We start from the raw sequence: 24,985 nt of genomic DNA, 5'->3' as shown, positions 1-24,985 counted from the left end.
CAATAATGACTCCAATATTAACCCAAAATGTGCATTCCATTACTCAAATGTATATAACTATGATACTAAAGCAGGAAAGCACAACTGCCATGATAATTTCATGACATGAACATGAATAAAAACCCAAACAGCCCAAACCAGGATCATGACATGAGCATTTCAGAAATCTCCCTTGAACTCATCACTCATTTTCCCTGAGGCCCTAGAATTAAGAGATACTAAGGTTCAGAATTCAATGAGCACGCTCGTATCTTGGTTCCATCGATTCAACTACAATACTTCTCAAATATAGGGCTCTTGCTCCACCTCAAATGACATACTAGTCAGGTACAAGGAAAAGCAAGAAAGTAAGAATATTCGACAGATATTAACCATAAGACTCAATATTAGACTTATCCAAGCTATACTAGAAACATCAAAGAGATAAATCCTCCAACTTGAATCCATACCATTAAAAAAGTCAAAAGCTTTAATTTACAGGCAGCTGGATGAAGTACAACTTGCAAAATGTTTCAGACAGCAAAGGATGGAGTTACAACCCACACAAGGAAAAGGTATAAGAAAGTTACATGAAGTGCGAATTACATAACAGAGAGACAATAGAAAAAATTTGTAAAAAGCGAAAGAAATAGCAATTCACCTCGACAGCAGCATCAAAAGTTAAAAGCACCGGAATAGGTGAGCCAAGTGTTGGAGTAATAACTCCAGCTCTTTCACGAGCCTTGTGATCTAAAACCTCCAACTTAAAAATGATTGTCTCAAATCTGCATCACAAATGAATGACCTGAGCCCAAAACAAGTTCATAAAGACATATGAATCAGATTCAATTGTCTTCAAAACCCCTTGCTTTCAATGCCCCCACCCAATGATCTCTTATTCCCTGAATATGACAACTACAATACGAGAAGTAGCAGCAACAATTGTACAAAAGACTCTTCAATGTTAGATGGAATTGGGAAGAAAAGTGCCTAGTATTTGTAACTGAATAAACAAATCATCTCAAAATTCTAAAGCAGCCTGAAGTTGCATTTGGATTCGAAACAAACTCTAGGACTTCTAAATCGGGAATAGTAAAGTGCTAATTGTCCAACTTCACATCATGCAGATTAGTTATAAAAGCTTCCATAACTTATGACATTACTTTCCACCGATATAAGTTCCACATATCAAATATCACATCTCTTGCAGAAGCTCACTATGTCTATTAGAAATTTTCTTTCTACAGTCCCAAAGAATAACGAACTCTAGAAAGCTGGAAATTCATTTCCAGAAACTGGGTGGTAAATGCTTGGATTGGCTCTGAATAAATTGGGTCAGAAATGGGTTGGGCCGAAATTGCATAGGGTTAAATGGTTTAATGGAAAAAAAATTGAAAAAATAAAGTTTTGCTTATACAAATTATTTAATGTAAAAGATGCTAGTAACAACTAACCACACACTTTTTAGACTATATATATTCATAATGGTAAATTTTCAACCCACTAAAATAGTATAGTCATTTTTTTGTTATTTTAATATCTATAAATGTGAAATAATTTTATAACTTTCACATATTACTTTGATCATCTAGACATGTACTGGATACCTTTGTTAGTTCTTTTTCATGTTTTATGTATTATTTAGCTTCTAGAGGTACTTCAGTCATTGCCTATATTGGTATGTCATTTTTTTTTCTTTCGAGGTGTTTAATTTACCTAACATGTCCATTTGTTGTTTAGTCATCCTCGGAATTCTTGACGATTTCCACTTTTATTGTGTTTTAGCAATTTTGCACATACTTATCGCATCACATGTTTTAGGATGCTCATATTTGTTTAGTCATTTAAGGATATTTAGTGATTTTAATGCTTATTTGTTTTTTTTATAATTTTGAAATATACTTTAATAATTTTGCTTATTTTATACACATAACAGATGTGAGAAACACATCAAACTTTATAGAAAAAACCGAAAAGTATATATTCTTTTTCAAATACTTTTAAATTTCAAAGTTTTTCTGGTTGGACAAGATGGACTCAATTTCAGATCCATTTCAAACCCAATTCAAGATGTCTTAAACCTCAACCCAACCCAAAACTAGTTGGATTAGTTCGAAGCAATGGGTCCTAGCCCGTCTTGCCTCCATTGGTAGTAGCATGAGAAGGATTTAATATATGGTTGATAAAGAAGTGGCAAGCAAGGATGAAAAATGGAAATAAAGACATATAATACTTTCTATACAACGATTAAATAAGATGGAAATATTATTACTTTTCAGCTGCGAGAGTTTTTCTTTCTTTGTTGAACTCCTGAAGCCAATCTTCATCCTCATTATCAAGATCATACTCAACAAATTCTCCAATTTCAGCTCTAGCTGCCAGTAAAATAACACAGTTATAATGAAAGCAGCAACCAAAAACTCTTACAACCATCAGCAGCCAGTGTAGTTGCCAACCTCCCCTGGCGCGTAGATATGATGTCGGTTGAGTGAATGTAGGGGAGTAGTCCCTTTCATATGTATCCACAACCACAAACTGAGGAGTGGGTATTTCTGAAGCAACTTTCTTGGCAGATGATTGTTGCACCTGTAAGATTTACAACTATGGCTTAGTTATTATAAACATATTCAGGAGAAACCCAGTTCATGTGTGTCTATAGATTTTCCTTGCAGTTTGATTAAAGGAAAAGCAGACAAATACATCTTACTTCGCAAAATTTGTTACTAGTCTAATGGAAAAGCACTGCCCAAACTCCTGAGCAGCAATCTAACACAAAGTATGACCATCTGAAAAGGTGTTCTTTCACATCTTAATATCTTATTAGAAACCAGAAGGTAATCGTCAAGAACAAGATAATATTCTAGCTGACATAGAAATTATTTTACCTCCTCTGCTCAACTATTGGTTCATATTTTTGAGAAAAAAAATATAATGATACAAGAATAATATAATTTTCCAGGCAGTGTCGCTACTTTAGAAGGCCATCTTCAAATGCTCTTTATCCTTGATAAAGCCATATCCAGATGTTCATTATATGGAATAGCAACATGGGGAGGGGGTAAGCAAATTGCTACCTAAGGCCCTGTAGAGAACCTTTTTTACCTTTTGCACTTATGAGAATACGAATGATCACATAGTGGCAGGCTGACATCTTATGACCTAAAACCCTTTTCCTTTTGGGAGCACTGCTATTGGCCTCAGGGGATTCGGGAAAAGAGCTGGTTGAAAACTTAAACTAAGACCTCTAAACTACAAGTTCAAACTCAGGCTTTTCTAATCAACGAATCAGTACCACTCACCTGAATTGGTAAAAGAACCTCATTACAGATGTAGAAGAAGTTAGATTCTGGTGTGCTCACTTAATCCACAGGGCCCCTGTTAGACATGGCCTCCATATAATACCATACTAACTATCCGCCAGATGTGGATGCAGGTTAGAACCAACAACCATAAATTAACCCTGTGATCTGCCATTCCACCCTTACCATCCAAGAGAGCTCAGAACAAACGTCGTTGCATTTGTTTGATAATTCTTATATGAAATGTAATAAACTAGAAAAGCAAAATATTTTGGGGAGAGAGTGCTTTAAAGGTAAATTTCTGTATGTTAAACAACATCCACCATAGACGAAGTTATGTAAGTAGCAAAGCTCTTCTCCAGCAACAAAATTGGCATAACAATCATTAATCACCCTGTGAATCAAACTAAAACACAATTCAACTTTAAAGTATACTGCACCTCATTATCAGCTTCTGCAGTGAGACGGAGTGTCTGGGAATTACGAGTGGAAGTTGGCACCTCATCATCCTCAAAGTCCTTAACAGACTTTACAATGGGGATCTTCTTGTTGAAGTCAAGGGGTCGTGGCCTAAACGAGAGCCTACTCATATCATCAATTCATCCACCAGTACAATCAATTACTCTTTTCTCCATATGCCACCACCTTCCTTAAACTAAAAATACCATATTCAAAGTTGAAAAACAAGGAGAATCATCAGTAGCATATATTAGCATTCATGACCTTAATCACTTGGAAGATAACAGTTTACAAGCACCAACGTTAGGAGAAAGCATGGAATTAGATCAGCATATAACGCCAAAAACCCTAATTTTCAGGTGCATTTTAAAAAATCGAATCCGCGCCGTAAAAGCTAGCAGAGAAACCTTAGACTACACACACAAATGAGTGCAGCATGTATGCATGCCTAAAACCCCGTATTTCCGCATAGGTAGACATACCAGTTACCGCAATTCGGCACGTATGCATACACAAATGTAAACTTGAGTTCGATACGGAAACTAGACCTGAACAATTTAAGAAAGCCTAATTGCTAGTGGAACTCCTTAAAAGTCGTTCCTTTAGCAGAGATTGGGAGAGACTTATGAAATTAGGGTTCCGTTTTCCAGCAGAAAGGGAAAGCGTGGCGCGCTAATGGTAACGGTCAACAGATAATAGCCCAATACCCGTGTTAACGCGACCCTACCCGAGTCCAGTTGCAAGTTAAATTGGGCGCTATACACTTCTTTGAATTTTGATTATCTTTATCTTTACTATTATTAAAAAAAAATTAAGGTCCCAAATTTTAAATACTCAAGTTTATTTTTTATTTTTTTAAATAGTAAAATTAGTAATTTTAATATTTTTTTTAATAATCTCATAATTATTTTTTTTCTCTTAATTACCTACTATCCTGTATTTTTCTCTCATCTTAGTTCTCCACATAATTTATTTTTTTTAAATTTTATTTTTCTTATTACCTCACATCAATGTCCTTTTTATATATTTGCAGAAACTGCATGCAACGATAACTAATTTCATAACAGGAAGTTTGATTTTATCTCCAAAAGTCATTTTTCAATTTTGCACTATTTTAACATTTTGAAAACTTATTTACTTTGTCCAGTCTTATTGAAAAAAGGCAATTTTCAATAAAAAATTGCGATTTAGGTTTATTAAAAATATGCTTCTCAAATCACCCTTATAAATCTTATCAGGACATGCATGAGATTTATCTTTAAGAAATTAAATAATAGTATACTGTATATTCAAAGTACAACATCTACAAAATACATATATAACAAATTAAATTCAAATAAATTATCATTTGTCACACCTATAAATCTAAGTTTGGAAACATATAATCCGAATATTTTTTTTATTTTTTGTTCAAAAATCAATAAAATATTTTTACTCAATTAGAAATGCCGAAAATTGTAAATAAAAATAAAAATAAAACCAAACAAAATTATCGATTTTTAAAATTTTTATTTATATTTATTCAATTGATAGGTTGTTTAAGTGAATTTATAAGTTTTTTAAAACACTCCATAGATAATTGAGAATTTATAAATACAGCAAGGTATCTATAATATAGAAAATGAGCTTATAAGATCAAAAGATAAGATTTAAAAGTGTATGAGATATTTTTCAAACTTATCTTTAAGTCCATAATCTAAATTAAATTATTTTTCAAAAGAATTTAAATTATTAAAATTCTAAATTAAAATTAAAGTATATTAAATATTGAGTTTTTTTCAAAGTTTTTTTTTTTTTTTTTAATTGGAGAAAGAAAAGAGAGAAATTATAGCGGGAACGAAACTGGGGACTCGTTCTCCGTTATAACTAACAGACAGCAGTAGGCTGAAGGGAAGCTCATTTTCATAGGAATGTACCAAAAACGGGCGAATGCGAAGCGCATAACTGAGAATCCAAGTGGAGGAGGTTTGAAAATTTTTAATTTTCTGTATCAGAATTAGAATCAGCCAACACAAATGCTGCGATTAAGGGCTTTGCGCCCGACGAATGAGAAGATAGCGAAGATACAATTGCACCCGACGCACCCTTGGCTCGTTACGGCCGATGCATCGGATCATGTCTCCGTGTGGAATTGGGAACACCGTCAGGTTTGTTTTAGTATGTTTTTATTGGATTTGTTTGAACTGAAATTGTTGCATTTCTTCATGAAACTTTTGGGTTGTTTTATGTGTTTTTTTTTTTAATTAGGTGATTTATGAGTTGAAAGCTGGGGGTGTGGACCAGAGGCGTTTGGTTGGTGCCAAATTGGAAAAGCTGGCCGAGGGAGAATTAGGTGTTGTTGACGTTTGCTTAATTTTATTGTTTTTGTTTCTTTCGGTGAGGTGATTGGCCTCGGAGAAAAGCAAAGTAATAATCGGAAGATTTTTTATGGACACTGTTTGCTCCAGTGCCTTTTCCTTTCTAATTGTAGTTAGAAGCTCGATAATTGATTGTTAATGGTGCTCAGTATCTAGAGATTGTCATGACTTAAAGGACATAATAAGAAACTGGTCTTTAATTCATGGTGGAAATGGCTTGGAGAGTAGAAACTATGGCTGAGCTCTGTTTATTTTTTGAAGGGTGCATAGGCTGGCTTGTATAAAGGTGGTGAGATTCTGTTTGAGCGTTCATGGATTTATGCTGATGAAATTTTATGGGACTTTGCAGTTGAGGAGGGGAGTGTCCATTTGACCATATTTTAAAATCTCTGATTTGCCATGATTTGAAGAATGAGCTGTGCGTACTGTCTTGTTTAGCTTCATAATGCATTTGCCAAATAGTACTTTAACTGGCGAGGAATAGTCAATACATTACATCACATATCCTGTTTACAGTGACATCCACTGCTAGGAGAGGCAAGTAGTCAAATTCTTGTATTTGAAAATCTAAGAGAGCATCAACTTTGCAAAATCAGCTGATTTTGAGCTGCAAAGTACCATATTCATACATATTTTAATGCATCGATTTTTCTGGTGTGGATTATTTGGTGACGGTTACTGTTTTAATTTCTTTTATACACATCAGAGCCTAGAGGAAAACGTGCTGAAGCCCTTCGAGGTGGAAGGTAAGATTCCATGCCCACACTGTAGTACCTTAGTGACTTCTTTTTACCTGTTTGTTTAACCTGAGTCTGATAGTTGGTATATGGTTCAAGTGTTAAACAGGTTAGCTTTTATGATGATGATGTACACTATTGGAAACTTTGGCACAATCGGTCTGCTGCTGCTGAAGCTCCATCTGCTGTCGACAATATCACTTGCCCTTTTAGTTCCCCTGCCCCCTCAACAAAAGGGCGACATTTTCTAGTAATATGTTGTGAGAACAAAGCTATTTTTCTAGATTTGGTGACAATGCGAGGCCGAGATGTACCAAAGCAGGAGTTAGACAACAAATCTCTTCTATGGCAAGTCTTGGTTGCATCTTTGACCTTTTGCACAGATTCTAATGCATTGAGCATATATGTTGCTTTTCCTTGTGCAATATCAGTAAAACAGAACTTGTAAGATCCAATTATTCATAAGGCATGTATCCATATGTCTGGTAGTGCATGTTTAAAAGTTTGGATTGTTACAAATTTCTTCAAAGACTGCTTTGGCATGAAGATTCTATCAGATACCATTGTGCTTAAAGGTCTTTCTTGCAATTTGATCTTGGATATGAGGCTTGCAGTGGTAAAAGTGGAATAACTCCATGACTGATTGAACAGTGACTGCAAAGTTTGAACAGAAGCTCATCACAATAATTGGTGACATTGGTATCTGACTGGACTTAGCTTCATTAGTGCCTGATCACTACTCACCTTCTTAACTTTTGAATGCTTTTGATGGTACTTTTACCGTAAGTTTCTCCATTGTGATTGTAAATGTCAAATGAACAGAACAGACTATTGGATGTGATCTTGAAAGATCAATTCTGCCTTCCTTGGATTCTCAAAAGTATTATCTGGCTTCATCAATTTCTTGTTTCATTTCTCTTGGTTTCCTACTGCATGTAAAGTTGGAAAAAAAAAGTAATTGGTGGCTTGAATCTGGTCATTTGCTTTTTATGTATTATACATGATAGGCTCTTAGCCCTTAATTGCACACTTTCTACTTTTTGGTATTTTGGTACAGAAAGAGAATCAACTGTTATCATTCATGTGCTCTACTCTGTAAGTCTTTCACGTGGACTTGTTAGCTTCAAATTTTTTATTGCATCTGTGGCTAGTAATTATCGGTACTTACTGCCTCAAGAACGAAAACTTATCCGAAATTGCTTATATTGCACATCGCCTGTGATGATAAGAATTTCTGAAGCATCTATTACTCACGTCGTCTTGATGAAAGCAACTAGTTTATTTATTTGCTATCTTTTTGGGCGTAGAGAATATTCTGAATGCTGGTTGCCTCTCAATGAAGTATCAACTGTCCTAACAAGTTATGTTATTTTCTTGCAGTATGGAATTCCTCTGTAGACCAGCTGCTCGTGATGGTCCTCTTGTGGTATTTGGTGGATCAGATGGAGGGATTAGAGTTCTTTCTATGTTAACTTGGAAGGTCTGTCCAGTTTATACCATTCTTAGTCTACATTTCGACCAAAGTTTCTCCTGCAATGTCATCTGAAAAAGAAATAAGGTACGTTATCTTGCTGCAGCTCGCTCGAAGATATACAGGAGGTCATAAAGGATCAGTTTCTTGTTTGATGACTTTCATGAGTTCTTCTGGCGAGGTATTCTGAAAGCTGTAACATATAAATTATCTCTTTTGCGCGTAAGCATGTACATTCTTGGCTTCAGAAAATCAAGATCTTGTTTCATCCACTCAACTTTTTTGGACATTTAATATCATGGAACATGATAAACTTTACCGGATTTGGTAACTTGTATGTTCTAAATCTGCACACATGCAACGAGGGTGATTTGGTTCTTCATTGAGAAAATGAGATAAGTTTCAATATGACACATGAGGAACGAGAGCAATAATGATGAAAATGATCCAAAAATGTAAGTAAGTTCATCTTCGAGCTATTTCTATCTAGACTGTGGGCTCGTATTGTTTGAAATGTTTTTGTAGGAGAAATCATCTCATGGGGCCTTTTACGGGGGCACTAAGTAGTGTTCTGAGTAGGTTTGCTTGGTAAAAGAAAATTGGCATTAGTCTAAATGCTTATATGCTGCAGAGCACATTTTCACATGTTTCTTTGTTCTAAAATTATATTTTGGGTCTACTAAATTGACAGTGGGATGCATGTGGTTTCATCTTTTAGGCAGATTCCATGCTCTGGAGGTTGACGTTTTTCATTATATGACCAAAAATAGCCAACTTGTTTGGAAGTCTTTGTTTAAATCTTTTTCCGTATCTCTTATTACCGAGATAATATTTGCGTACTTTATTGACGATAGTATTGATAGTTCAAATTTCAAAGTGGCAAAAAAGTACATGATTGCTTGATTTGGTGATAGTGCATTAAGTTTTTGGTGTTTCAAGTACCTAATTGTATTATATAACTCTCTTTTGTGATTGGAACAATATATTATTATTGGATAATTGCACTCCCCTCCCCTGAGATTTGGTGTAATTATACGTAGATCCCCTATAGTTTGGGAAGTTATATCTAGCACCCCTCAGGTTAGCTTCCGTTTAAAGAATAAGTCCCTCAATCAGTCAAAAGTTATCAAATTTGCTGATATTAATAAAAAAAAATTGAATAAAATTGATATATACTCTCAATTAACTTATTGCAGGTCAAAAAATCGACGAAACTACCCTTATAACGGTGAAGATATACCTCATCTCATGCATTAACGCGTGAAGACGTATGAGGGTAATTTGGTCATAACAATATATTTTTGTCAGATGGAAGCAAACCTCAGGGGTGTTAGATGTAATTACCCAACCACAGGAGTTCTATGTGTAATTACACCAAACCTCATGGGAGGTATCCCTACTTTTAATGCAATATAACTATTGAACTGGATAGTTCCAATGTTTTTGTGATTGAGAAAGTGCGAAGTTCTCCATTGTGCCCACTGCGAAAGCTTATGAAAGGGAAGATAAATGTGGGGCTACAAAGGAAAATTAGGAAGGCTAGAAAAGGTGAATATGATTGTTATTACTTGGTAGTATGAAGGTCTTAGGCTTCATTTGGTTCAATACGAGGAAAGGGATGTGAAATGGGAACGGGAAGTGAAAGGGCGAGGGGGAGGGGAATAAATAATACTTTTCCTTTAAGTTTTCTTGTATGAAATAGGAGTAAACTTCAAATACTTACTCTTGTTTGGTAATGAAAATATAAAATGGGAAGGAGAACTAATTTTTGAACTTTTACAAATTAAGCCTTTCTCTTTAATTTGGATTAGAAAATAAACAAGCTAAGACTATACTAAAATAATTTTAAATTACTAAAAAATTTAAGAATTAAACCTTGGAACTTATTAATAACAATACACACCAAACAAGAATAAGAATGAAATAATTTTAGAGGCCAATATATCAAATAAAAGGAATGTTTTTTATTTTAAAGTATTATGTTTGATTCAAATAAAAACGACTATCAAAAAACTCAAAGATACTACATGAAGAAAGAGAATATGCACGTATTAGCGGGAGAAGGATAAAGGAATTGGAGAGAAATCATATCTATAGGTATATAATAAAAAAAATTACAACAGGTATCTTTTTGTCTTTTTTGTTTTATGCTTCCACTTTTCCTCCCAATTTTGGATGAAAACAAAACTGGACTCCAGAGGGGATTCATATACATCCAATTTTATATCCCGTCAATTTATTCTCACCAAACAAACTTGACACATCTTTTTTTAGATTTCCTTTTATCTCTCCTTTTCTTATACATTCATTTTTTGTCCGAACCAAACAAGGTCTTAAAGTTTTCTTGGTATTCTTTGAGGGTAAGATGGGGGGTAGACTGTGTTTTGAGCGACCATAGGACTTTCAAATCTTTGATGCTAGCTATATAATGTCTAACCTAAAACAAAAAACAGATGGAAAATTGATTGTTAACCATATTATCTTGCTGACTTAGGAAAAAGTTTCCAATATTGAAGTAGATAATGTTAGTTAGTTGCATTTCTATATGCCGTCATTTCAAAACATACGTTTGTTATCATTTGAGTGCTTCAGAATAATTGGTTTGCCTGTTTGAGTGATATACTCGTGATTTTTGAGGTGTTTGGAGGGTGGGGGATCTGTTCTGTAGGTGTTGCAGTCGAGGACCAACAAAGTTCATTCTTCCTTTCTATGGTTTCCTTTAATCTTACAGGGAAACGACAAATTTTTGTCGCATTTCTATGTATAAGACTGAGACACAACAGGCTGAACAAACATCTAGTTTCAATAGAATAATAATATAAGTTATATAAATGCTCAAAAGGAACAATCATTTGGCTAAAATTTGTTTTTAAGGTGATTAGTCTCATCTTTTTCAGATTAAGTTAATCAATAACTTGGTCCAGCAATATTAAATTATTCAAAGGGATCAAACTGAACTTAAGCAGAGGGATTCAGAATTCTGATGGACCCCTTATACTGCGAAATCTGAATTTAATTTGGCTACTTACTAGTGTAAGTCGAGGCTGCAGGAGTTTTGTTTCAAAAGAAATTTCATACATAGCTTGACAATATATCAATATTACTTATAACTTAGTAGTTGCATAAGTCAAATCATTTATTTATTACACACTGCTCTTTAGATGATTTTATTAAGCATGTGCAATATACTTGCGTGCATGCATGAGAACTTAATGACCCACTCGTTGTTGTTTTTCCCTAATTTTGGTTCAATTGTACTTTGCCCCTTTAAATCTTTTGACCTTGATGATTTGCTGGATTTCAAAATAACATCTCACTAGTTTTCTGAGAGGGATTAGTGCCAAGCAAAATAACAAGTGATTCCTTTGCTTAGAAGGATAATGAGAATATGATCTTTTCTAAATCTTACTACCTAGGCACTTGCAATTTCATTTCTGTCTCAATTATGGTGAAATTTCCATCCTTAACCTGTTTTCCTTTTTGTCTGTGCATTCTGGATTTAAATTTTCTTGTTTCCTTTCTTGGTTTTGTTTATCATTCATTAGCCTCTTATCTGGTGTTATGCATATGAATCAGGCCCTTTTGGTTTCTGGTGGTAGCGATGGCTTGCTTGTGGTTTGGAGTGCAGACTACACTCATGATTCAAGGGAACTTGTTCCAAAGCTAAGCTTAAAAGTAGTTATCTTCATCTGAAGTTAGTGTTTTTCTTTCTATGATTTTAACTCTCTAAAGTCATATTTTTAAGTGCCAGCCTGCAAAGATAATACAATTTGTTGCTTAGTGCTGCTTCTTTCAATTTTTATGATTGAGGCTTAAAAGCCTTTGATGTTCTTGTCATATTTTAAGGCACACGATGGTGGGGTAGTTGCTGTTGAGCGTTCTCATGTGGTTGGTGCGCCACCTCAGCTCATTACAATTGGTGCAGACAAGACATTAGCTATCTGGGACACAATGACGTTTAAGGTTCAAATCATTACTGTCATTTGCTATATGTGTTAAGATAAGAAATTAACAGTGGGGCCCTCCGCCCACGCCTGTTTTAACGTCCTTTTGTTCTCTTGGGAGGAACTGCGCCGAATAAAGCCAGTTTCAAAGATGGCTTGCCATAGTGTGGCATCTTGGTGCCACCCTCGGGCTCCAAATCTAGATATCTTGACATGTATTAAAGATTCCCATATATGGTATGTAAATTGTTTCTCCAAGATAGCTCCACTTTCCAAGTTATATATAGTGCCGTTCAGGTTGCTCCATTATAGTCATGTAATGAGATCCTTTTAACTCAATGACAAAATTGTTGATTCTTGATGCTGTTTTCTTTACTTCATCTTGTTACCATGAAATTTTAGTTTTGCATCAAATCTTTGACAGGGCCATTGAGCATCCCATGTATGCAGCTATATCAAGGCATTTATGTGAACTCTCATCATTAGTCCCACCCCAGCTACTTGCATCTCGCAAGAAGCTTAAGGTATGATTTAATATTAGTTTTTGTTGAGTTAGGTCCTCAGTGAGTTGATTGATGGAAATTGGATTTGTATTCACCTTGTTCTTCATGTATGTGATGTAGGTGTATTCCATGGTTGCACATTCTTTGCAGCCCCATCTTGTTGCTACTGGGACCAATGTTGGTGTCCTCGTCTGTGAATTTGATGCCCAATCACTCCCTCCTGTAGCTCCATTGCTGACAGCACCTGGAAGTCGAGAACATGCTGCTGTGTGTGTAGTTAAAAGGGAATTGAAACTCCTACAATTTCAATTATCTAACACCCCAAATCCAGCAATTGGAGGCAATGGCTCCTCAAATGATGGAGGAAGAGTTAGAGGAGACACTCCAGAACAGCTCCACCTGAAGCAAATTAAAAAGCATATTAGTGTTGTTCCACATGATTCATACTCTGTTCTTTCTGTGAGCAGTTCGGGGAAGTAAGTGACATCTTATTTCCATTACCTTGCAATTTTTTGACTGCCCAAAAGTGGGCCAAGCCGCAATCTGTCTTGCATTATCACATTGTCAAATTAGCACAGGAACTTCCAAGTGAATCTGAGCTATTATGTATTTGTTTGCTTGGCCATCGATTTGTTTGTTCTTATCATGCTCTTTTTCCCATATCAAAATGCCTGAGTCTACTGTGGTTTTGATATCTTTGTCTTGTTTATCATTTGGCAGGTACCTTGCCATTGTGTGGCCAGATATTCCTTACTTCTCAGTTTATAAGGTAAGTGACTGGTCAATTGTTGATTCAGGTAGTGCAAGGCTTTTGGCTTGGGACACTTGTAGAGATAGGTTTGCCTTGCTGGAGTCTGCATTACCTCCCAGAATGCCTGTAATCCCTAAGGGCATCTCATCAAGAAAAGCAAAGGAAGCTGCAGCTGCTGCTGCACACGCTGCTGCAACAGCAGCTTCAATGGCTTCATCTGCTAGTGTTCAAGTTCGTATATTGCTGGATGATGGAACATCAAACATATTAATGAGGTCAGTTGGTAGCCGCAGTGACCCAGTTAGTTGTTTGGATGGGGGAGCGCTTCTTGGTATTGCCTATCGGATATCTAGAAGGATAAGCCCAGTCATCGCCAGTGGTTACTCAACATTCCAGTCCGCACCCCCATCAGGTCATGGAAGTAGTTCCTATTCTTCGTTGAGCTCCATAGATGATGGATATTCTTCAAAAAAATCTTCAGCTGAAGCAGCACCACCGAACTTTCAATTATATAGCTGGGAAACCTTTCAACCAGTGGGCGGTCTTCTTCCTCAACCAGAATGGACAGCATGGGACCGAACTGTTGAATATTGTGCTTTTGGCTATCAACTGTATATCGTCATATCTTCCTTGCGCCCTCAGTTTCGATATTTAGGAGATGTGGCAATTCCATATGCTACTGGGGCTGTTTGGCACCGAAGACAATTGTTTGTTGCTACCCAAACCACGATTGAGTGTGTCTTTGTGGATGCTGGTATTGCTCCTATCGACATTGAAACAAAGAGAAGGAAAGAAGAGATGCGGCTTAAAGAGGCACAATTAAAAGCTGCTGCAGAACACGGAGAATTAGCATTCATAACAGTTGATAGTCAACAATCAACATCACAAGAGAGGATAACACTGAGGCCCCCTATGTTACAAGTTGTCAGACTAGCTTCTTTTCAGCATGCTCCTTCTATACCTCCTTTCTTGACATTGCCTAAACAATCTACGGTTGACCGTGATGATTCACCTATACCAAAGGAGTTTGAAGAAAGGAAAGTTAATGAAGTTGCTGTTGGTGGCGGTGGGGTTGCCGCGGCTGTTACTAGATTTCCAGCAGAACAGAAACGGCCGGTTGGACCTCTTGTTCTTGCAGGGGTGAGAGATGGAGCTCTCTGGCTAATTGACAGGTACATGTGTGCTCATGCAATATCACTTAGCCATCCTGGTATCCGCTGTCGATGTCTTGCAGCCTATGGAGATGCTGTTAGTGCAGTAAAATGGGCAAGTAGGCTTGGTAGAGAACATCATGATGATTTAGCACAATTTATGCTTGGGATGGGGTATGCCACAGAAGCACTTCACTTGCCTGGTATATCCAAGAGGCTGGAGTTTGACCTTGCAACACAGAGTAATGATCTGAAAAGAGCCCTTCAGTGCCTTCTAACGATGAGCAACAGCAGGGATATAGGGCAAGAATCTCTCGGGTTAAACTTGAATGACATTATGAATTTGTCATCAAAGAAGGAAAATGTCGTGGATGCTGTTCAAGGAGTAGCTAAATTTGCCAAGGAGTTTCTTCACCTTATTGATGCAGCAGATGCTACTGGACAAGCTGACATTGCTCGTGAAGCTCTTAAAAGATTAGCTGCTGCAGGTTCAGTCAAAGGAGCTCTGCAAGGCCACGAGTTGAGAGGGCTTGCTTTACGCCAAGGGAACCATGGGGAGTTGACACGGCTCAGTGTATGTATATATGTCCTATCTGTTGGATGGTTATGCTTTCTGTTACCATTTCTTATGTGTGCTACAAATCATTAACCCCCATATCTTAGAGAGAAGTTTTCTGCTTATGTCAAAACTTAGCTGGAGAAGAATTTACAAGTTCACATTATCATTCCACTTAACTGAACAAGCTGGTTAGATATATAAAACCGGATTCTCCAATTCAGCACTATATTTCTTTGTTCCTAAAATCAAACTTTGTCCATCTAGTCTACTCGAACTTTCATTGAAACTAATCAACGCATTGTAGTAAATGATGGAACTATAGCATCTCAAGATGATGCAGAAACAAATATGCCTGTAAACCTTTTGATTGGGCCCTTATCATTCAAGTTTGGATGCCATGAGAATGGCAATGACTCTCTTTGTATGCTCTTATGAGATTGTTGCTGGTCTTCTTGATGACTCAATAAAATATTCTTAAGCCAATTAGAGATTGCTGTTTAAATATCAACAGTTCATGCTTGGATGTCAATTTGCAAGTTGTGTTTTACATGCTCAAATGGTCTGGACTGGTCTAGACATCTTGGGAAAGAAAAATATCTGGAAATATTAAGAAAAAGAACATTTTTATGTATGTTGTGACAACTTTATGACACTTTGGCTGAAAGATATAGTTGAAACGGATGATAAACTCCATCAAGTTAACTGCTACAAATGTGAACCACCAGTGTAACCAGCTCTGTACTGTTATATGTACGTATTATTTCATGATGGGTGAAACCGAATAGAGAAGAATGGTGAAGTGTGAGCAAAGAGTAAGAAGAATAACTGTAAGCAAGCATGCAGGAATTTCTCGCAAATTTGACATACAGGCATGGGCAATGCACTTAACCAAGTCACTGTTTCCCTATTATGCGTGGGAGTTGGGGCAATTTTTTGTCTTCTTTCACAGGCATTCTCTGTCCCTCTCTACTACGAGAGATGTGTTCATGTGAATGGCCATAACCAAATTTAACCTCCAAATTGACAGGTGCAGCTGACAGGATATTAGTATTACAAAGTTCCACATCTTCTCTTAATTATAAGTGCTGGACTTTTGACTTGCCATTTTCCAAGTGTGCATGAAAGATTTGGACAATCAGTTATATGCTGAGTAACCTGTCTTTCAAGGAGTTAATATTAATACATGGTTATTATGTATTTCTTATTGCTCTTGAAAAACTGGAATAAGCGTCCATTATGAGTCAAATCCTATTCCAAATAACAAAACTTGTTCTCAGAATCTAGTTCCCATGTAAAAGTTGTTGGGAAACATGGTGTAAATTTTGACGGGGCTTTATGGTGGATTTCATACCCTCAATTGCAATTGCACTAAAATATATCTTTTCTTTTAATTTGCTTTCTACATTTGAATTTATTCTGCTGTTTAAGAATTGCAAACCTTATTTTTCTTTCAATATATTTATATAGATTATCCAGTTCTGTCTATTTTATCATCACTATCCATTTTTTTCCAGAATCTGGTGAACAATTTGGTATCAGTTGGTTCAGGAAGAGAAGCTGCTTTTGCAGCAGCTCTCTTGGGGGACAACCTTCTCATGGAAAAGGCTTGGCAGGAGACTGGAATGCTTGCTGAGGCTGTGCTGCATGCTCATGTATGATTTGGTTTGTCTTATTCAAAAGTAATGCTGAAGGTAGTGCATATCTAACTTTCTGGTTTTCTTCAGGCTCATGGTCGGCCAACATTAAGGGGCTTGGTTCAGGCATGGAACAAAACACTGCAGAAAGACCTGGAGCACACTCCGTCCACCAAAATAGATGCTGCAACTGCGTTTTTAGCTTCCCTTGAGGAATCTAAGATCACAAGTCTGCAAGATTCAGCAAAGAAGCCTCCCATCGAAATTTTACCACCTGGAATGGCATCTCTATACGGTCCCAATCCTGGTCAGTCCGGTCCCAAAAAACCTGGGCCTCCCCTACAGAGTTCACAGTTGCAACCTGCCAAACCATTGGCATTGGAAGGTCCCGCTGCCACACCCCAAAATGCATCCGCTTCTGCTGAGTCGGGTGCTCCGCCCACAGCTGAGTCGGGTGCTCCGCCCACAGCTGAATCAGGTGCTCCGCCCCCAGCTGAATCAGGTGCTCCACAGAACTCTGCTGCTTCGGCTCCAGTCACATCAGAATCAGTGGCTCCAGTCGATCCACCTAAATCCGAGCCTGCCACTACAAATTCAGAATCAGGCGCACCATCAGAACCAAAGCAAGATGTTTCTGCTCCCCCAGCTACTGAGTCAAGTGATCCAGCTCCATTGCCATCGAGTGATATGGCTGTAGAAAATAAGGAACAGGCACTGTCAGCATCTAGTGTTCCAGCGCCTACTGGAAGTGGAACAGAAGGAAGTGACCCACCTGCATCCTTGAGTAGTCCAGATACCACAGATACTGGTCCCCAACAATCAAACAATCAAGGGACAGGAGTCCGTGCTGAACTTTCTATGATCGACTTCACTTGAGAAGCATTTCCATTGACACTTGCACACAGAATTTCTGCCGAATATCTATTCAACACTCAACAATCGTGCCCTCCCTAACTCCTTTGGCATTTGAATGACATTCAACATATCTATGAACTTCTCGAGAAATTAAAATTATGATGGTACATCACCAGAATTAGAAGCATTCTGATATCCCAATTTTTGAAGGCGCCTACTTGTGCCGCGGTTGGGTGGTGGTGTCAACAGCTTTCATGCTTGACTGCAGCCGCATATCCTTCTCCTGTTCTCTCCATTTCTACATCCGTGTTGATTTTTGTTCCAAATCATTCATTACTACGCTTCTACTAAACATTCTTTACTGATGAGATTGAAATTAAGTAGATTTTGAGAATTGAGATGTTATTGCGAGAGAACTGACAAACAGTATATTCTGTTTAAACATACATCGTGGTATTATAAAATCTCAATCTAGCCTATTTCAACAAACAACCAAAACAATATGTCATCAATTAACCTAAATATTGCCTGGCTGGTGTGCCAACACAGCAGCTAAACGGTCCAAACACGTTGCAAGGGTCAAGAACTCCAATTTTCATTAATTATTTTGTTGATTCTGAAATGCAAAAAATTATCAATTTATATTTCATTAACTATCTTTCATTCACTGTACCATTTCTTCATGTTTCAAAACATCTTATGCCTGTTTGAAAATTTATAAGTTGTAGAAAAATATTTGAAAACTTTTCTTTTTTCAAAATTAAACTTCTAAAATCTTTAAATAAGATATTAGGAGTTCATAGGCTCCTTTAGAAACAGCAAAAAACTCTTTAACTTATTTTTAAAATTTTTAACAAATTTCATCGTTTTTTATCATATTAGTTACAAAATTATGATCAGTAAGATTTTATAAGTTTTATAATTTTATTTTATCTAAATGCTGAGGAGTTTCATAATTTTATTCAAACTGTTCACAAATTTATTTTTAAAATAAAATCTAACATCTTATAATTTTTAAAATTATTTAATAAAATTATAAGCTTATAATATATTTCAAGTAATTTTTAGCCAAAAATCTTTTTAATTTAATTTAATTAATTTCTTAATATCGACCAAAATTTAGGGCTCCATTTTTATTGCATAGACTAAAAAATTTGATCAATGGGTTAGAGCAAGAACTTTCTTGAAGTGTAATGCAAGTCAAAGAAAGCCACATGACTTGACCATTTCAATCAGACCTGCATTCATTCATATGAATAATAATAAATATGCTAAGGGAGAATTACTCTCGCTTTCCCATATTGGCCGTAATTATACGATTTAAAAAATTATATCTAATATTTTTAAAATTTATTTTTGTCTAACAAATAAATTTTTTGTTAATCAAAATTCATTGAATTTATTAATATGAATAAAAAATTAAAAAAAAAATTATAGTTACCCCTAATTGACTTATTACTGACTTATAGTATGTCAAAGAAATCTTTTTATGACCAAATTATCCTCATATATTTTCACACGTTAATACATGTGGGTAGGTATAACCTCAACGTTATAAGAGTAGTTTCGTTCGAAAAGAATTTTTTAATCTATAATAAGTCAGTTTTAATCAATTAAGGGTAAATATCAATTTTGATTCTATATTTTTGTTAATATCATCGAATTCGGTGAATTTTGACTAATTAGGAGACTTATTCGTTAGACGAAAGCAAATATAAGGATTTAGATATAATTTTTCAAATCATAAAGGATTTACGTATAATTACACCAAACTTCAGAGGAGGAGAGTGTAATTGTCGCATATGATAATCAATTCATCATACCAAACCAAAGTCACAACGAAATGCTTTAAAAAAATTTATCTTTTTCTCTCTTGCAGTTAGGGGTTGATCTAAAAAATTTAAAATCGTTTGAATCGAATTGAATCAAACAGTTTTTTATGATTTATTTTTTAAAATTCTAAATTTAGACTAAATTGCACCACACTATTGGGCCACCAAACTGTCGCAACCGCATCAAATTGTACCTTTAATTTTGATTTTAAAAGTAATAATTTAAAAAATTATTTTATAAAATCAACGTTGACAATTTAATTTGATAATAAATTTAAAAAAATGGAACCGCAGTCACCGCTGCTCACAGTCTTTGCATTTTCCCACCTAAAACCCTCCGTCTCCCTTCCTATGGCGGTGAAAGCAGAGGGAGAGCAGTGAGCAGTAAGCCCAAACCCCTTTGTTTGAATACTGCCCAGTTGGGTCATTCCATTTCAAGAAAAAGACATGCCCACTTTTGCTACTGTCCCGTTGGAAAATTTGCTGGAGCCCGGAGCTCGAGGTTCCCTCAAAAAGCCCCTGTTGAGAACACGCCAGGGAGACCCAAAACCGGACCCCGACCAGAGAAATGGGGGGCCGAGACACTTGTACATATCTCCGGCTTTGTATGTCACTCCGGTGCAGGCTCCTATACCGGAGTATTGTTCCACCGACCCGCTTTCGCCTTCTCCTTACGTCGTCAACCACAAGCGCCGTCGTGGTGGACATGAAACGAGGAGAGTTGGTGCGGATGAAGTTCAGGAGTTGCAGGAGGCCGGTGGGTTCAGTTTGGAGGTGGAGGTGGAGGAGGAGGTGGGGGACAATTTTGTGAATGAGGACTTAAATGCGAATGATGATGTTGATGACGGCGACGATGATGATGAGGTGTTTCGTGATCCAAGGAGTGAAGCCATGGGCGTGGGAACTGAAGGGGAGGCGAATGATTTCGGTGTTGGAAGGCGAATCGAGAGCTGCAGCTTTGTTTCTGCTCCGGGGGAGTTTTTTGATGCAGATGATGGTAAAATTGAACTTATTTTCTTTTACACGTGTGTGTGGGAACAACTTATCAATCTGTATATCACATATCAACTGTTGGCGTGATTTTCTCAATTTATTGTTCGGACCGTCTTCCTCAATTTTAGGAGACTTAATTTTGAACAATTTGAGGCGAAAACACTAGAAAAAGACCTTAAAAAGTTCAAAAAGCATATGGGGGTCTCTCTTTTCCTTAGAAGTTTTGTATAATACCATCCTGTTTTACTTGAGGAATTAAAGATCAGGTACTCTGTATTCGAGGATTTCTTGTCTCCCAATAAGATTTCTTTCATGGTATTTCTTGTTTAACATCCTTCTTAATGTCCATGCGGCAGGGCCATGATTCTAAATTTTATCAATTTTTCCGCCTTGTGAAATTTTGATGCACTAAGCAACTGGTCAGCAAGATTGCATGCTGTTTCGCGTCAGTGATCTCGACATTGATTTTCCCTCTAACAATTCTATTCACAGGCTTCTCCTCAGATGGGTCCTTTTCAAATATACCTTCCTGTGGTTCTAGAGTTGAATCAGAATTGCGCACCACAAGACTCAGTATTCTTGTGGAAATTGAAAGGAGAAAGACTGTAGAAGACAATCTTATTTTGATCCGCAGTCAGTGGGAGAGGATCAGTTACCTTATGTCTCAGGCTGGGCTAAAATTTCCTGCACCCCCAACTGCTAGTGATAACATGCAGCTCGATGACAATTCAATTGATCAGTTTTCGCAGGAAGTTGTAGTTGCCAGGTTTGTCGCTGAAGCAATTGGAAGGGGTCAAGCACGTGCTGAAGCTGAAGAAGCTGCTGCCACGATCATTGATTCAAAAGACCAGGAAATATTACGATTACGGGATAGACTGCAGTACTATGAAACTGTTAATCATGAATTGTCACAGAGGAAGCTTGTGGGTACGTTTTCTGAATGTGTTTCCTTATTATATCAGCATTTTTGGAATGACAACCCTTAAAAAGATGACTTGATTGAGAACTGGCTCTCTGCATTTTTACCTTGGCCTCCACTTAAAACTAACTTGATGCTGTCTGTGGGCCCTTTATGATTAATTTGCTCGAAATTGATCGCTTCATCTGTAATTGTGGTTTCTGAGGGGTGTTAACGTGGTTCTTCCCCTTACAGAAGTATTATCATCTGTTCAGGGTAGTTATATTGGTGATAAGAGGTATCGTATTGAGAGAGATGTCCACTTAGGCAAGTAGCAAAAACCTTACAGAAGAAAGCTGAATTCAAGTTGAGACCAGGGAATTGTTTCATTTGGATAGTTCTCATATCATCATCTGCTGATCCTCATAAAGTGTCTGGTTCTCTTTTGATTGCCATCCTGCTTCCTCGGGTTATTGGAAATCATTTAGTAAGTCATAAGGAAGTAAGATATTTGTATAGTGTTGGGGCTTTGTAATTCCGGAAAGGTCCAGGCACTTCTAAATCTCTCATATGCTACTCCCAATTTTTTTCCAATCAGTTATGAAATATTTTCTGATCTTCTGCATCTATTACATTGGAGTACTTTTCAGACATAACTCTGACCCATGACCTGTTTGTCTGCAATATTAAACATGTAAGGACTGTTTTGCGTTTATTCTGTCCAATTTCTTGATTCAACTTTTGCAGAGGTTGTACGTAGGCAACAAGAACGGAAGAAGAGTCGCCGGAGGTGGATATGGAGTTTGATGGGATTGTCCATTGCCATAGGGGCTTCATTCGTTGCATATTCATGCATTCCACTCACAAGTAAATATCTATCATCGCTAAAGTCTGGCGACCTAACCGATAACCCTAGTGTCAGCCCTTCCACCACCTCTTAGCCTAATTTGTATCTCTACTTTTAAATTCACCCTTTATGTTCTAAAGTCGTTTAGCTAGGGCGTAGGCAGATTACATCCTGTGACTATTTTATCAATCTAATAGAACAGCGTTTGCGTAACTATTGTGTCAGTTTTCCTTATTTTGCCAAGAAATGGTATAACAGCTTTCAGGGGTATGCTTGGCAAGAATACAGTGCATATATTTACAGAATTAGAAAACTCTCCCGCCCCGAACTTGGGAAGTGCCATGGTGATGATGCTAGTAAGTTCAGGATCTTAATCTTCGTCTGTAATGTCGATGATGAGGGTCCTAAAAATATTTATATAATTCGAATTCAGAAGCCTCAAGTCTATATATTTGATTCAGAGGGTTAACTTTGTTTCTATTAAGATAATAAACTTATAAATTTGAATGAAACGACAACCTAAACAAATACGTAAGTTCCTTAATGAATTAATTATTCTGGCAAAGTTATCAATTTCCGACAATTCTAGACAGACAAATAAATGAGGGAGTAAATGGACAAGAAGGTAGCAAAACCTGGCCATCTGATCCCGTAAATTTTGTCTAAATAATATACTTAATATATCCTTAATAACACTTAAAGTTAGTCATTTAACATTTGAATAAATGTGAAGTAAAAATGTCAGACATAATTAGCCGATTAAAGAGACGCCTAAAAGTTGAAAACTGAGTCAACTATTAACGGCAGCCTGAAGAGGCAGTTTACAACGAATGATTATAAATAAATTATACATAGGAAAATCATGAAAATTTATTTGAAAATATACATGCATTGACATTCGTACATTAAACTTTTACAGGTCAAAAAATACCAGTAGGCTGTCATATCACCTCTGAATAATATATATCCATACGTCTTTGGTGGTATTCCGCAGAGGTTTTCCTTCTATTTTGTCCCGCAGAAGATCTTAAACGATAACTGTAGTTCAGAACATAATCATTAGAGCTTTCTGAACCTGACTTGAACTCAGTTCTTCCATTTCATCAGGAACGTGATTGAACTTGGAGACGCCTGATAAACAAACAAACAAGCACCAACTTCTTCCAATCTGGCTTAATGAGGCCTTTCTGGAATCCTAGTTCCAAATATTTAACAAAAGGTTGAAGCATGTTCTTGATATTGGAGTGACTCCATTCCAGTGACTCCCACCATTCTCTGTCGTCTTTACCTATTCTAATCTGCTTGAGAGTCGGGGGAGGAGATGGTTGTCCATTCAGCTGGGGCATGAAAAATGGCAGCCGTTTTATTCTATGGCACTGAAACATGCCGATGGTTTCAATTGAATCACAAACCACCGTCTCCCTGCAGATGCTTCTCAGTTCAGGCAGCCATTTCAAAGATAATGCCCTCAGCTTTGGTAGGGTCAGAATGGCTTGATCATTGTAACTGGAGGAAACTGGTGCCGGGTAGCAACTGCTGCTGTTTGATTCCAGTTCACCCTCGTCTTCTCCTATAATTTCCTCCATTCCAGCACATTCAGAGACATAAACCTCCTCAAGGCTGTAAAGATTCTGCATCGTCCTTAATGTGAATAGCTTCCTGATTTTGTTGCAAAATTCGATTCGCAGCTTTTTAAGATGAGAAAAGGTTCCGGTTGGAGGTACAGCTGCTCTTACATCCCACTGTATGAGAGAAGTGAGATTAGGCAACCATGAGACAATTAAATATTCGAGGCTTTGGAATGGGAAGCAGCAGGAGTCTTGTTTTTCTTCCATCAGATAACTGGAGGAGGATAGTGTAGAAATGCACTCTATTTCAATACAATGACCGATTCTGAAACTTTTCAAGCTTCTTAAGCTATTTAGTGATGGGAACATATCTGAGAAGCAGCTACTTAGGCCGTCACACCTGACAATTTTCAAGTCTTGGATGTCCTGGGGCAGCAACACTTTATCTTCTCCCCCTCTTCCTCTCCTAAAACAGTAACCCTTTATGGTCAGCAGTTTATCAGTTAATCTTTTGCTATCTGGATGAATCCTTGACCAAGAATCGTAAGCACCTACAATAATACTGTAAAAACTAAGTTTCCCGTATTTCTGTTGGGATGTGATGAATTGATTGAGATCATGTACATCATAAAACAAGCCTTGAAATTCTTCCAGGTTTTTCAACCCTTCCAGCTCTTCTGCTCGCACTTGGAAATGATCGGGAAGTATGAGGCGTTGCAGATGGGAGAGTTTCGGTAGTATACCAGCCGGTATCATTTCCATACAGCTCATGAATCCTATATTCAAGGACTTGAGATTGACCAAACCTTGCATGCCTTGAGGCAATTCTTTGAGTTGATTCTTATTAAGGTCCAGTTCTTTCAATTCCTTGAGTTTTGTCAGTGGTGGCACATATTTGAGCTCAATACAACATGTGAGCAACAGTGCATTGAGATTCTCCAAGTCAGATACGGAATTTGGCAGCTCCTCAATCCAAGTGTAACTCAAGTCAAGGACTTTGAGACCACGCATGTTCACAAAGAAAGCATCTGGAATTTTCTCCAGGGGATTTCTTCGCAGAATCAGGGTTGAGAGCCTTGGGCAGTTGGGCGACATGCAATGAGTCATATCCGATATCTTGTTACACATCAATGATATCTTGTCCAGAT

At 37.0% G+C, this 24,985-nt stretch overlaps 4 protein-coding genes across 5 annotated transcripts in view; 2 read left to right on the top strand and 2 right to left on the bottom strand.

The window, feature by feature from the left end:
* The window catches only part of LOC105169414 (enhancer of polycomb-like protein 1), a gene marked incomplete at its 3' end in the record, with an annotated part of 9,626 nt that extends 5,194 nt beyond the window's left edge, over nt 1-4,432 (bottom strand). Inside the window, 5 exon segments of one of the 2 annotated variants that reach the window (XM_020696479.1) lie at nt 641-764; nt 2,252-2,354; nt 2,436-2,565; nt 3,719-3,933; nt 4,286-4,432. In XM_020696479.1, coding sequence (XP_020552138.1) covers nt 641-764; nt 2,252-2,354; nt 2,436-2,565; nt 3,719-3,868 — 507 coding nt within the window. 2 annotated transcript variants of the gene reach the window in all.
* Nucleotides 5,611-17,837, top strand: LOC105169027. The gene is made up of 14 exons (XM_011089284.2): nt 5,611-5,884; nt 5,985-6,069; nt 6,801-6,840; nt 6,931-7,179; nt 8,212-8,311; nt 8,409-8,483; nt 11,879-11,977; nt 12,149-12,265; nt 12,368-12,483; nt 12,671-12,770; nt 12,870-13,225; nt 13,470-15,225; nt 16,725-16,862; nt 16,935-17,837. Exons 1-14 carry the CDS (start codon nt 5,753-5,755, stop codon nt 17,718-17,720), a joined length of 4,149 nt encoding a protein of 1,382 aa, XP_011087586.1. The 5' UTR covers nt 5,611-5,752; the 3' UTR covers nt 17,721-17,837.
* Nucleotides 19,827-22,482, top strand: LOC105169025. The gene is made up of 3 exons (XM_011089283.2): nt 19,827-20,528; nt 21,017-21,451; nt 22,170-22,482. The coding sequence occupies exons 1-3, from the start codon at nt 19,979-19,981 to the stop codon at nt 22,361-22,363; spliced, it is 1,179 nt and encodes a 392-aa protein (XP_011087585.1). The 5' UTR covers nt 19,827-19,978; the 3' UTR covers nt 22,364-22,482.
* LOC105169413 (probable disease resistance protein At4g27220) overlaps nt 23,013-24,985 on the bottom strand; it is a 4,414-nt gene continuing 2,441 nt past the window's right edge. The window contains 1 exon segment of the mRNA XM_020695579.1: nt 23,013-24,985. This exon segment is cut by the window's right edge and continues 4 nt beyond it. Within this exon segment, the coding sequence (XP_020551238.1) occupies nt 23,373-24,985 (1,613 nt within the window). The 3' untranslated portion in view covers nt 23,013-23,372.

The sequence above is a fragment of the Sesamum indicum genome, linkage group LG8 (genome assembly GCF_000512975.1).
Source record: "Sesamum indicum cultivar Zhongzhi No. 13 linkage group LG8, S_indicum_v1.0, whole genome shotgun sequence".
In the NCBI taxonomy this organism is placed as follows: Eukaryota; Viridiplantae; Streptophyta; class Magnoliopsida; order Lamiales; family Pedaliaceae; genus Sesamum; species Sesamum indicum.
The sequence above is the reverse complement of the archived record's forward strand: the minus strand, read 5'-3'. Positions and strand labels throughout refer to the sequence as shown.

What these genes read in the sequence shown, in the direction of transcription:
- LOC105169027 (XM_011089284.2), top strand. Translation starts at nt 5,753, where the DNA reads ATGCTGCGATTAAGGGCTTTGCGCCCGACGAATGAGAAGATAGCGAAG. An exon ending in TCATGAGTTCTTCTGGCGAG is followed by an intron (nt 8,484 to 11,878) that starts GTATTCTGAAAG and finishes CATATGAATCAG; the next exon opens with GCCCTTTTGGTTTCTGGTGG. An exon ending in CATCTCGCAAGAAGCTTAAG is followed by an intron (nt 12,771 to 12,869) that starts GTATGATTTAAT and finishes TATGTGATGTAG; the next exon opens with GTGTATTCCATGGTTGCACA.
- LOC105169025 (XM_011089283.2), top strand. Translation starts at nt 19,979, where the DNA reads ATGCCCACTTTTGCTACTGTCCCGTTGGAAAATTTGCTGGAGCCCGGA. An exon ending in GTTTTTTGATGCAGATGATG is followed by an intron (nt 20,529 to 21,016) that starts GTAAAATTGAAC and finishes TTCTATTCACAG; the next exon opens with GCTTCTCCTCAGATGGGTCC. An exon ending in GTCACAGAGGAAGCTTGTGG is followed by an intron (nt 21,452 to 22,169) that starts GTACGTTTTCTG and finishes CAACTTTTGCAG; the next exon opens with AGGTTGTACGTAGGCAACAA.